Source organism: Catharus ustulatus, chromosome 3, assembly GCF_009819885.2.
Source record: "Catharus ustulatus isolate bCatUst1 chromosome 3, bCatUst1.pri.v2, whole genome shotgun sequence".
Taxonomy (NCBI): domain Eukaryota; kingdom Metazoa; phylum Chordata; class Aves; order Passeriformes; family Turdidae; genus Catharus; species Catharus ustulatus.
Genome location: NC_046223.1, coordinates 43496236 through 43509252, shown reverse-complemented (window position 1 = coordinate 43509252; position 13017 = coordinate 43496236). Strand labels below are relative to the sequence as shown.

General features: G+C 37.8%; 1 protein-coding gene across 1 annotated transcript in view; it reads right to left on the bottom strand.

The window, feature by feature from the left end:
• Nucleotides 1-3584: 3584 nt before the first annotated feature.
• Nucleotides 3585-13017, bottom strand: part of FAM120B (family with sequence similarity 120B) — a 47861-nt gene continuing 38428 nt past the window's right edge. Inside the window, exons 8-10 of the mRNA XM_033054759.1 lie at nt 9622-9730; nt 8257-8370; nt 3585-5362 (exon numbers count right to left, since the gene is read on the bottom strand). Coding sequence (XP_032910650.1) covers nt 5310-5362; nt 8257-8370; nt 9622-9730 — 276 coding nt within the window. The 3' untranslated portion in view covers nt 3585-5309. The remainder of the gene's footprint in view (nt 5363-8256; nt 8371-9621; nt 9731-13017) is intronic.

The window sequence follows — 13017 nt, the reverse complement described above, 5'->3', positions numbered from 1 at the left end:
TTTTAAGCCACCTAAAGCTTAAACATATTTAGGAAAAACATCTGATATCAGAACAGCTCTCACAGTACAGTTTTGCTCTTTAATATGAGTCAAAAAACCAGCTGCAGACTTGGCTACCTAATTTTTAAGACAGGGTGCACTATTTTCTATTAAAATAACTGCAGCTATCAGTCATTTTCAGAGAGCTTGGTTTCTGTGCCTAGTATTTCTTGTGTCTTCTAGCATGAAAAAGAGAAGCTTGATACATTTGATATATCAATGTATTAATATAAAAGAGACCATGCCTAGATTAACTATATTAACAATTAATATATCCCTGTTTATCCATGCGACCACTGCTAATAAAAGATCATTTGATAAGTGATCTAATGTGTAACTGGGAAAATAAGAACCAATTGAAAGACAAAAGCCTCAAAATACTAAATTGATGGGTTCTGTGCACCTTGCATTGTCTTGTCCTTGCTTCCCTGGCCTGTGTAACTTTCAGGTTTGTGCTTGTGTCTGATCACCAAATCAAATCTCCAAAGGAATGGTAAATAGTTGTACAAATATCACCACTGAGGAGAGTCTTTTGGTGATGTTTATAGGCGAGATACAATTTTTATATCAAACATGAACACCCAGTGCAGAAAACAACTCTGTGTGACCGCAATTCTGCACTCAGAGCAGTTCTTTGCCCTGAAGAAATGCCTGTCTTCCTGTCTCACAGAATCACACAGAATCACAATATATGCCCAGTTGGATCGTTGAGTCCAACCCCTGGCCTTGCCCATCATCATCCCCAGGAGTCACACCACATGCCTGAGAGCATTGTCCAAACCCTTCTTGAACTGTGTCAGGCTTAGTGCTGCATATTTGTATTTGTAGTTTTTAGAGGTATGGGAGACAGCAGCTGCAATTGCTAGAGCTGATGTCCTGCCTGCACTCTGATTTCGGGCGTGTTGGGGAGTTGCAAGCTGTGCACCACCATAGCTGCTACCCAGGCAATGAGCAGCACCAGTACAGCATCAGGGTCAGTAACTGGCTTGGATTCCTTACCTGAACAAATATTCCAGACTGTAAGGTCGAGGGGTTTTAATAAAATAAAGATGTATTTTCCCAGCTGGCACAGCAAAACCAAATATTAGACCTTAATTTGGTAGTAAGATTAAATAAATTCAGGCTGGCGAGCATTCAGAAAGAATACCCTGCCAGTTGCCCCTGTCTTTTACAAACAACTCTTCAACTCATCATGCACTGTCTCAATGCCACACTTGTAGCTAAAAACTGTAGGCTAAATTAATGTCTGATCACCAGCCTAGGGCTCCAAAAGCAGTACAAGGCTGAAAGCTCTAAGAGTATCAGTCTCAAGAACAGAATCTTTAACAAATGAGATTCTGAAGCTGAACCAGCTTCACATTTGTGGTGGGCACAGTTGAAACACAGTGTACCCATCAGCCTGGCTATGGGTGAGAAAGGTCTGTGTGTCAGCTGCAAGGTCTAGAAAAGCAATGAAAGCAAGATGCTAATTCTGTAGGCATACACAAAGACATTTGGCTGTAACCATTTTCAGTCTTTCCAGCTGTTTTCAGCCCACAGGCCATATCTATTGTTTTGACAATATCAATGTACTGTGGTAATTTCAGCCAAACTTCCTGACCCCCTGTGCTGTCAGGGTCTTAAAGCTGTCATGGAGCAGCAAGGGGGGCCTGCTTCACCAGGGAAAGCAAGCCAGCAGTGGAGGGGCAACGTAGGGCAGTGAGCTCACTGCTGAGGGTACAGTCCCACAGCACCTGAAGAACAGCAGAGCAGGCCTGATGGTAGGAACCAGCTTCATCCAGCAGTCCTGTGATCACTAGACAAGTCCATGGGGATGGGGATGTCTCCATGTTGCACAAGGAAGTCAAATCATGAAGGCAAAGGCAGAATCAGACAGGCACAGGACTTAATTCCTGCAAGTAGATTAGGCAAGCACCAAGGGCAAGGACCTGGACTTAGACACTGTTCTTGAGTCAAGGGTCTCAGGAGACTCCCAGGAGACTTCCCACAGCTCTCTCACACAGGTCTTCCTCACTGACCAGCTGGATCCAAAGTCACCCATCTGCAGGTGTCAAACCCCTCTGCGGACCAGGAGGAGAGCCTGGCAGTGCTTTCAGGATGCAGGCATGGAGCTGTCAGTCACCTCTGCACCAGGGGCACCAGGAAGCACTGGCACTTGTAATCATCACCATCTCCTAGCCCATCCTGAACAACCTCAGCCATCCTGAATGACCTGCACTGAGGAGTTTACCAGGCCATCAGCGTGTACCCAAGGGCAGCCTCACCAAACTCACAAATCCTCTGGCGTTTCTGGGCTCTCAAACATCATATGCCTTTATGCCAGAAACACACCAAGGTTTCTGGATATTTACTGAGCTGACCATGTTTCCATAGAGCCAAAAGATACTACGGAAGAGGCTCTGCACCACAGAGGAATATCCCATCAAACTTCCAAGTGAAGGAGCATATACTAGCCTGTGTCTCAGTTTAGCTGCCAATGGGGAGTCTGTTTAAATGTGAACATGTGAACTTCTGGTTTTCCTCCCCAGCATTTAAATAAAGACCACCTTTGCAATATAATACCATATGTTGGACCATCCCTATAATTTTGCTCAGACAGCATGGCACAGAAAGATCTGTAGAGCTTTAGGACTGCTGTCCCCTCCATCTCAGCACAGCACTTGCTAAGAGCAGAGCAATTACAACTGTAGTCTCCTGTTTTATAAAAGAGGTGCAAACTATACGTTTTAATAATTGCAGTGCCATAGCACCCTCAGATTAACTCGTTGTTTCGTTGTTTCTTCAGTCCAGATTTGGATTCCCAGTGTGATGGTATCACAAATGAGCACAGCAATTTGAGAGGAAGGATATATAAAGAGAAAGTTGATAGGTGCGCTCCCATCAGTCACTTTCACAATGACCATGTCACAATTTCTGCTGAGTCACTGCTGACTAAATTATTGGTGTTACAGAATGTTGTCTGGATCCCCATCCAGAAGGGGAACACATAAAGCTAATAAATCAATCCACAATTTCACTGAACACTAGACAAAAGACAGCTACCCAGTGCACAGGCTAGAGAAGACTAAGCAGTACAGCTGAACAAGAATGCTTTTCTTCACAAACACACGTTCCTTCACTTCAAATCTGCATGGCTGTTTTTTTTATGTTCTGTAACCATTCAAAACAACCCTGTAGTCCATATATTAAGGAAACTCTATTAAACTGGAACCTTTATGGTCATGTTCTCCAATTTGATTTCTTTCTAGAGTCCATAAGCTTTGTAGTATTGTGAACAATTCAAAGTTCAGTGAGATGGCAAAGAAGCACCTCTATGTTTCAACTTCATGCTTCTGCTTTCCCTTTACTATGCCTGGTGGAGAAAAAAAATTCTTTTGGCTTGGAAATAATAATAATAATAATAATAATAATAAGCAGCTTCTGCTTATGGCCTAACATTAGGAAGAAAAACAACCTCATAGAGACGCTATCAATTCTTCAGTAGTCCGGGTAATTATTACCAACAATTCATACCACAGCTAGCACAGCAAAACTCCCACTCTAACTGTATTTAACTTTGTTTATTGAGGACAACAGACATCTTTTCTCATATCAAAGCCTGAAGAGGGAATTACCAACAAATTCTGGCACACAATCACATTTTTTTAAAATACTCTATTATACATCATGAGATCCCTGAAACCAGAGAAGTTTCCATAAAATTCCGACCACATTATTTCAAAAGGTTTGGAGGGGAGGGATAAAAACAATAGTAAAAAAATGATAGTACAATTACAGTCAGTGGCAAATTATTGAAAAAGGAAGCAGGAATACCCCTATGATGACAGTGCATTTCCTGAAATGCAAATCAAGACACCATGTTATGTGAAATGGTGCCTGCTCACACTTTTAATAAAACAAGAAATCCTTATTGCTTGCTTATTTAGTTGGATTGTTGCTATATATAGAGTATGAAAAATATATTTACTGGGTTACAAACAGAAAAATACACATGAGGAAATTGAGTATGGAGTTATGGATGTGTGACAGTGCTACTCATTTTGACATAACCTGGATACTAAACAGGAATAAAGTCCCAATGATAGTTGACTCAAAGGAGTTACCTGCCCAAGGTCTAAGAAACAACATTAACTGAATAATCACAGAATCACAGAACAGGTCAGGCTGGCAGGGACCACAGGGGCTCATCTGGTCCAGCCTCCCTGCTCAAGCAGGGTCATCCCAGAGCACCTGGCACAGGATTGTGTCCAGATGGTTCTGGAGTATCTCCAGTGAGGGAGACTCCACAGCTCTCAGGACAACCTGCTCCAGTGCTCGGTCACCCGCACAGTGAAGTTCTTCCTCATATCCAGGTGGAACTTCCTGCGCATCAGTATCTGCCTCTTGCCCTATTGCTTGGCACCATAGAGAAGAGCCCAGCTCTTCTCTTGATACTCCCTTGATTTTAGGACTAAACAAATACATATATTTCTGAAACTGAATCACAAAGGGAAACATACAAATTTTTAAGAAATAATTTTGAAGGCAAGTGTTTAAATTAGACTTCTGGACAGAAAAGAAATATTGAGCTCTCATATGTATTATTCATTATAGAAGTAGAGCATGATAGATTCTTTCCTCAGTTGAAAAAATTATAAAAAGTTGCTTAACTAGAAGTATAAATCTGCTTAATTAAAAATAACAAATGTAAATGCAACTTTTTTACTTTATAAAAAAATGTTACATTTTACAAGAAGGTCACACTTTCACTGGCAGATGATGTCATGTTTCAAACTTTTCAGGGTTTCAGCAACAATGGGATAACCCTTAAGATACAGATACAATCAAAAATCAAGACATAAACCACAATACAGTATAGATATAACACATTATTCATGGTGAGGAAAGTATTGTGATATAAACAATTATTACAAAAATATGCCAAAATTACAGTTTAAGTCTTAAATTTACACGCAGGAATACCTCACAATGTTATAAAAAACAATTCAGACTTTCCTTTGTCAAATGGACAAAGCAATGTAGCTACACTGGGATGCTACTGTGCCTCAGGTACCTGTAACTTCAGTTTTAGTGATTCTGGTCTCATAACAAGCTTAGACCTAACATGGTAAGTGATTAACAAGCTGAACAGCCTCAGCTTTGTGTGATTTCTACCACAGTCACACCGTTCAGTCACTCTGCAAATTCATGAAAACAGGTTTTTGTAAACAAAAATTATCCCAATGGCACGATTCCACTGTCCCAGTTCGCCACTTGTAGACGTGAATTCTTTACTGAGGAGGAAGGTGATATCTCCTCCAGTGTGGATGTCCCGATGCTCTACCTGGAGGAGTAAGGCAGCAATTAAATACATTCCACGAACATTAAAGCAGGAAAATAAAGGCTTATTAAGATAGCCTGCAAGAAAAGTTACATTTATACATATCTTAAAAAAAATACATGTCCCTGTTCAGCTGGTGTGTAATTATGGCTTGTATTCTGAGATCTTGGAGTATAAAGTGCATGGTGGCTCTTCTTAAAACTCTTGGGTGACTGTAACTTTTAAACCTAGTCCAATTAATGGGCTGGGAGAGTGAATTTCATCTGTAGCTGTTAGATCTGACTGTATGAATTCAAGTAAGGATAATATGCAGTTCAGAACCAAACATAAGCCGTATTTACAAATATTTTCATATTGATTTAAGAGTGCCTGTGCACAACAGTGATTTAGTTAGAGAGTTTTAGCAAACCAGTACTCACAATGTAAATTAAATCTTTTCTCAGCACTGAAATTCTACTAGGTCCCATCTGCATTACAGTTCTCCCAAAATCCTATTAATCAGAAACATACTTGAAAGCTACACCAGTGTGGAATTCTTGACTAAGTACCTTGCAAATGAGAGGCTGCTTGTATTATCAGCAGTTATGTGTTTTACAGTGTGCTATGACTGAAGTGAATGTACTCTTTTGATGCAATTACATTCTGTGAAGAAACAGATAATTAACAGTGATTTCCATAGTTCTAAATGCTCAGTTTATTTTTAGGTTCTTATAGAATGAGTTAACATTGTGATGTAAAACAATGTATTAGTGGCCTTAACTTCTATTAATGAAGTTTGTCTACCAATAGGGTATATGGGCTGTGGTGTGGTATTGCAGCCACAAAGCTAAAATAAACTATCAAATAGTAAATATTAAGGGAAAATCTACTTTCCTGAGGCTTAGATGGCCTGCTCTGAGTAGCATGGATGTGCTTTTACCCATTTGTAACACACAGCCAAGAACTTTACAGAGAGAAGTTAAATGAATGAAATCAAACAAAAAAACCCCCAACCCTCCCAAAATGCAAAAAAAGTCACAGCTGAATTCCCTGCACTCAGAATACAGCTAGAGGACAGACTGCTTATTACAGCAGCTGAGTGGTTACTATTGACCATAGAATGAAGAATGCCTGAGTCCAGTTCTTGTACTGCCTGAGGGCATTCAAGCTATCCTCTCAGAGAAATACCACTGCTTCTTGGGTTGATGTTTTCTTGGTGGAGGCACTCTTTCCTCCACTGGTGAAGCTGAGACATTGTCACAGAATTCTTAAACATTAACTGATAAGAGAGAGCAAAGGCTGCTTAATCATTATGTACACTCGTGACACAGAAGATATGGGTCCCATGGTTACTCTTCCGTTACTTTTTACTGCATTTAATCCAATGATTTATATATTATATGCAACAGCAGGAGCCATAATAGTGTACAATGGTACATAAAGGTACATAGAAGATGGGATAGAGAGATATCAGTAATATTACTAGGGAGTTTTATCACATAATCTACCATGAACAGAAAATGGCTACTTTTTTGTTCTTTTTTTCCCCTCTGGTGAGACACACGTATAGCAGAGACAACAGCTACATAGAGAAGTAACCCAAATACCTGTGCTAATATTAGCAAACTTAGGACAAGAATTTTGTCAAAATAAGTCATGTTGGCAGATCACATTAAAAGGAGCTCTAAAACATTGCAGGGCTTTTTTATAAGGACAGATGTATTTTTCCAATGAACCTGTTTTACTTATAACACAGGTAATTAAACTCCAGTTATGGGATCATGTTTTAAGAGTGTCCTGAGGGTAAGAAATAGGGCTAGTGTAGAAGAAGCCAAGATGTTTAAATAATGCTACTGAAAGATATTTGTAAGACAGCAGCACAGTTACTGTGGAACATACTTTGTGGAATACACCTAGCTGGTCAGAGATTATCTGACCCCTGAATATCAGGTTTTTTCCAATGGTCAAGAACTGGTAACAATGACCAGTTTGGGTTTTGCTTATGGTCAGCATACATACTCTATATTTTAGCTTCATATTTTACATAGAGGATCAAAGAATATTATTTGTGAATCGAATTATATTATCTAACTCTGAAGCATTCAACAGTGGCAGCCGAAACACATTAAAGACTTCACTATGTCTATTTATTATTTATCTTTCCTAATCACATCAGTGATCTTATTTGAAAATCTCCCCTGGAAACATAAAAGAAATTCAGGCTTTGCAGACTTAATAAAATAACTGATGTTTCTTAGACACCTCTCTTCTTTTTGCTTATTTTCCTTAATCTATGTGTATTTGCTTCAACTCACACTAATGAGGTTGTAAAACTGAATTAAGTCAGCTCAACAGTGTTATCTACAGTGGCATTTCACTGAAATGTCTGTTCTTTTCAAGAAGTGAGACTGGTGAATGACTTAAGATTAATACCAAGGCAAGACAGAACTTGCATTTGTATCACTTAGGCAGTGACCTGGAATTGGAGACCCTGATCTAGAAAACCACTTAAGAATGTGTTTAACTTTATTCATAAGCTTGAGTGTTTTGTTGAAGTATGAACGAAGATCTGCAGCTAAAGACTTCAGACACATTTCTTTGTAGCTGTACCAATTTGTTTTAGAACTATTACAATTTTAAACACAGTTCAGCTGAGACCAAGCATGAAAATTACAAATACCACATGAAAGCTTATTTCCCAGAACACTGAGTAGAAGACGACTGCAGATTACAATGCTACACTCCACCTCACCCCGCAGAGTTAGTTTTTGAAAGTGGCAATACACAACTCATGCAAGTTTTGGTGCTGACTGCTGTAGGGTAACTGCACACATAAACATGAACTGCAGGTAGACACAGAGCTGTTACACTGGTGATAGGGACAATTCCAAACTCACAAACATATACACATTTTTTACCTTGGGATTGCAGATGTCTTTGTGTGAACCCTCTCATCTGGTTATGATATGGAGAAACAAAATGACTTCTGTGTTGCTGTTGGAACCTGGGATTAAAATCTCTTTGTTCTCTTCCTGAAAAACAATATTCACTAAGCAACTCTGACAGTATGTAAGCTTAAATAAAGAAAAAGAGAGATGGTGTATTCTTTTTCAGGAAACAGCATTTCTTAATTTTGTGCCAAAATATTCATGCACAATTACAATCTTTCCAAACTAAAGTCAGCCTAACAAGCATGGTTCTTGTCCTCATTTCCATCTATGCACATCATGATTACAGGCTGTTAACAAGTGTATTTAGAAACCAGATCAAAATTTTATGACACAGATTTGGAGACTGCAGTCATTAAAACAAACAGAAATCTCTCTCCAAATTGGAATCACAAATCATAATTAAAACGGTTAAATATAGCTCTCAAGGAAAAGCAGATGCTACCAAGGTCTGGTATTATAAATCATCAACAGATATCCTCAATTTTCAGTGTCCAGCATGAGCTTGTTGTAGTCACATCAGAAGTATTGCTGTCACATAATGTAAAGTACTTAAATAGCAGAAAATCATTCTGTCTGGTGTAATTTGCTCAAGGAATTCTGAAGAGGTAATTTTTATCCTCACAGATGTTATAACTGATCAGGTATTATGCAAATAATAAATATAATATGAGCATAAACACTGAGATTTAGAATAAATTATTTAAAAGTCTCAAAGCCTCAACATTCAGGCTGATCCATTAAAAAACTTTTAGATGTTTTTTTCCCTGAAAGTCAGGAAGATCAGGTAGGGAAAACAAATTTGTATACTGAGTTCTTTAGCAAACTGAGACATAAAGTTGGGGGAAAACAGCAAGATCTCAAACAGAAAAGCACAGTTCTTCAAATTGCCCAAAAGCTCTCTTCTATTTTGAAATATGTCAGCGAGTCCAATAAGAAGTATTTCATCTTCAATGCCTCACTCAGACCTTCAACTATCAATGTTAAATGCCTCCCCTGAGGCAATGAAAGAAAAGTCTGAGTCATTTAATTTCTCCTATAAAAATATCTTTATAACTGAATAAATAGTGATGTTTCTGTCGATGAATGATACTTAGTGCATTTATCTCACTATGTACCTAGATGGAAATATTATTCTATGTAAACTTGGGTAATCAAATTCACATAAATTGCTAAAAAGGGAAATATTTTCTTAGATGCATTAATTGCTTATTGGAGAAAGAACTGAAAATTTACTTAGCTTAATTGGCTGCCTATGTAATAGCTGCTGCTGTTGTAGGATAATTTAGCTCATCAATATATTAACTTTATTGACAAAATTCACAAAATGCCAACCTGTGTTAAATCTGTTCCCTCTTGGTCTGCTCAGTATTGTTCTTTTCTTTGCCAGGCAAACCTTGCAAATGAGAGATTTCAGATTCTGGAAGGGTGTGTACAAAGACTCCTGCAGAAAACACAGTTAAAAATCAATAGCTCTTCTGCTCTTCTTTATTCAGGCGTAGCACAAATTAAACACATACACAACTGTAGGTCTTGTCTTAGCCACAGCTGTGCATGCATGAAGGTGGTAGATCTGGTTCACACTTTTACAGGAAATAAAGTTTGAATATTTAGTATTAAATGTGGATACTTGGAAGGATGAGTAGGGGTGCATAAGAAATGCTTTTCCCTTTCTCAGTGAAGCATTTTTTCCTTCTCTGCCCACATCTGTAAATCCCTTGCTGTCCTATTCTATGACCTTGCACCTGTAGATACACTTAACTAGACTTCCATCTGCAATACCTCAGGAAGAGATGGTTAAAGCCTCCAGATAAGGACAGATGAACTCATGGAAAATACACCAGTTAAAATCAGTCTCTTAATCTCATACATTAGAAACAAAACTTAACCCAGCAGTAATACATCTGCTCCAAGTCCTGACTGAAAAAACATAACTAAGTCTAAAAAGAAATGGGGGGATTAAATTCAAGTGTTTACCTTGTGGTGTGATGAAAAATTCTACTGTCAAAAGACCAAGCTGAAGCTATTTAAGGATGCAATATTGAGAGATGTGATACATCCTTAACTTTCTCTGATTTCTGTGAGCTTTGAAAAAGTGACCGATATTAGAATGTATTTCTTTTTTCCCTGATTGGTACCAGGCATGTGTGACTTACTACACAATGAAGAGAATTAAGAAAACAGAGATTTTAGAACAATAGCATAATTTGTGACTTTCATAAAATGGAACTGATTTTTACAGGATGACATTTCCTTTTTTAGGAGCAGGAAGGAGAGAAGAAGATGACAGGATAAGCTAAAAAATCTAATAGGCAGCACGACTGAAGTAACTAGAGAGGTTTCTTAAATCAGAACGAGTCTGACTCCCCAAACCCTGCTGAGAACTTCCCTAATACATTTTTTAACAAACATTTTTAGAGAAAATTAACTAAAACCCACAGATTTTTTTAAAAAATATTTGTTTTACCATACAAACTGGGTCTAGCCTGTGAAGAAGACCCTCTAAAGGAAAAACTTTTCATTCAAATCCTGGGTGAATAAATTCAGAATGTATGGAGGTTGGATGAAAAGCAAGATCAGAAAAGAACAAAACATATCATGCTGACCCCATGATGCAATTTGGTTTTAATTTTAGTTTTAAAAAATTGATTATGTACATACTCATTAGTGAGAAGCACAATAACAAGGCTAATAAAGTGATAATATCATTGCCTCACTTCTTTATGAGACTATTATAGCCAATTTTCTGTGTGGATAAACAAACTAATATGATTACAGTTTTGAAAAACAGAACAAGCATAATATGACCTTAGCATAATTTTTTAAAAAACAACATGGCTCTATTTTTATTCTTATCAGAAGCTGTCCATTTTTTATATCTTTAACAGCTGTTAGGCTACAAAGAGCTGAGCTACACAAAAAGTTGCCCATAAAAATATCAACTGTATTTAATGTACACATTTTCTTCTTTTGGTATAAGAACCTGTAGGAAGCAAACCCTAAAATGTTCAAAAATTTTGATAGACATGTAAATATTTAACCAGGATTATATTTCCACTGTAATTGCCAGAAACCTATTACCTGTATTTATGCCTATCATATTCAAAACAACACTGATTCTGAGATTGCCTCAAGTCCCTGAAGTAATGCAACTGTCCAGATAATAGACAAGGGACTCTAGGAGTTAGGAGACAAGCACTGAACAACCAAAGGAATAATTTTTTCCTATTGTTTTTCTTTTCCATAACAAAACATCCCATGTAGAACAACTTTCTACTTTTTTTTTTCTGACTACAATACTGTCACTATCACCAGATTAGATTTATGGTGCTCAAGGTTAGATTGCTAACAAACAAGTGCTGAAAGATCTTGGCTTCCAGCAGTACATTAAGCTCTGCCAGGAACTAAGTACCATTTTTATTTATTAAAGCTGAACTTACAGTAAAGTTGAACTTATAATAATAGGAAAAACCAATCACAGATACTTGTTGCCTTGCCAGTGTTCCCAGCTAAACTGGCATCTCTTGGCAATTCTCCCCAAAACAGATTCTTGCCTCAGACTGATAAGCTGGAAAGCTATTTTATTAGTCTGGGTACATATCTCTGCCATATATGTACCATAAAATTGTACCTAAAAAAGAAAAAGGTATTTAAACTACTCTGAAAGTTCACATAGCCAGAGTATTTTTCTTCACAACAGAACAGTTTATCTGGGTTTTTTTAAAAGCAAAGCATCAGGCTCTTAAATACCCGAACCTAGATATTTCAGTTGACCAAGCATATTTCTAACTCTGTTCAAGAAAAGTAAGATCTTTCTTCATCTTTGTTATAAAACAGAGTAAAATAGAACTCCAAAACTAACACAAGATTTTTAAAATGTTAACTAAAACATACTACATAACACATTTAAAAATACCTGTATCAGTTAGTATAAAAGTTGTACAGATTTAAATTTTTATTGTCCAAGTTATCCACTAACCTGCATTCTACCCAAATGGAAAACAAGTATCAATTTCACACAGATCTGGATACTTTTACATTTTTCCATTTATTCTTTAAACCCTCTATTGTTTCGCAAAGTCCGGCATAAAATTCCTGGATGAACCATTAGCCCAATCCAAAATCTACTGAAATCAACAGACCAATTAATAGGAACCACAGGATTTGGATAGAGGTTATGGTCCTAATCATATGATTGAACACATATGGAAAGGATTATTCTCCTCCTTCATGCTAAAAACATGTTCATTCCACCCACCCACAAGAGCTGCACTCCTCACTCTGGACCAGCATGGTATGCAGCTGGACACAAAATCACAAAAGAAAACCAGTTATACAAAAAGAACTGGCATTGAATGCATGAGATCAAAATAAATCAAAACCAAAACCTTTTTTCTCTGTAATTACTTTACTTTAACCTCAAGTGATGCATTCAGTAGCAGGTAAAAGCATTTCAAAGGTAAGATTTTTCAAAAGTAGTTAAATGAGAAAGGTTTTTCAGACACATTAATTGAAAAAGACACATTAATTGAAGGTCATTAGATCTACCTTCCCAGATGGGTACAGACCCATCTGTACCCCAGCATCTCTCCACACATTCTGTGCTGGTGGGGCTGAAGGCAGGTCTGTTTTGAGGCTTCACCAGTGCATCAGTTCAGCCTTGCACTGTGTCTAGCAGACCCTGCCTCTGAGCCTGGACAATGCACAGTGCTCAGCAGGACCCTACACCTA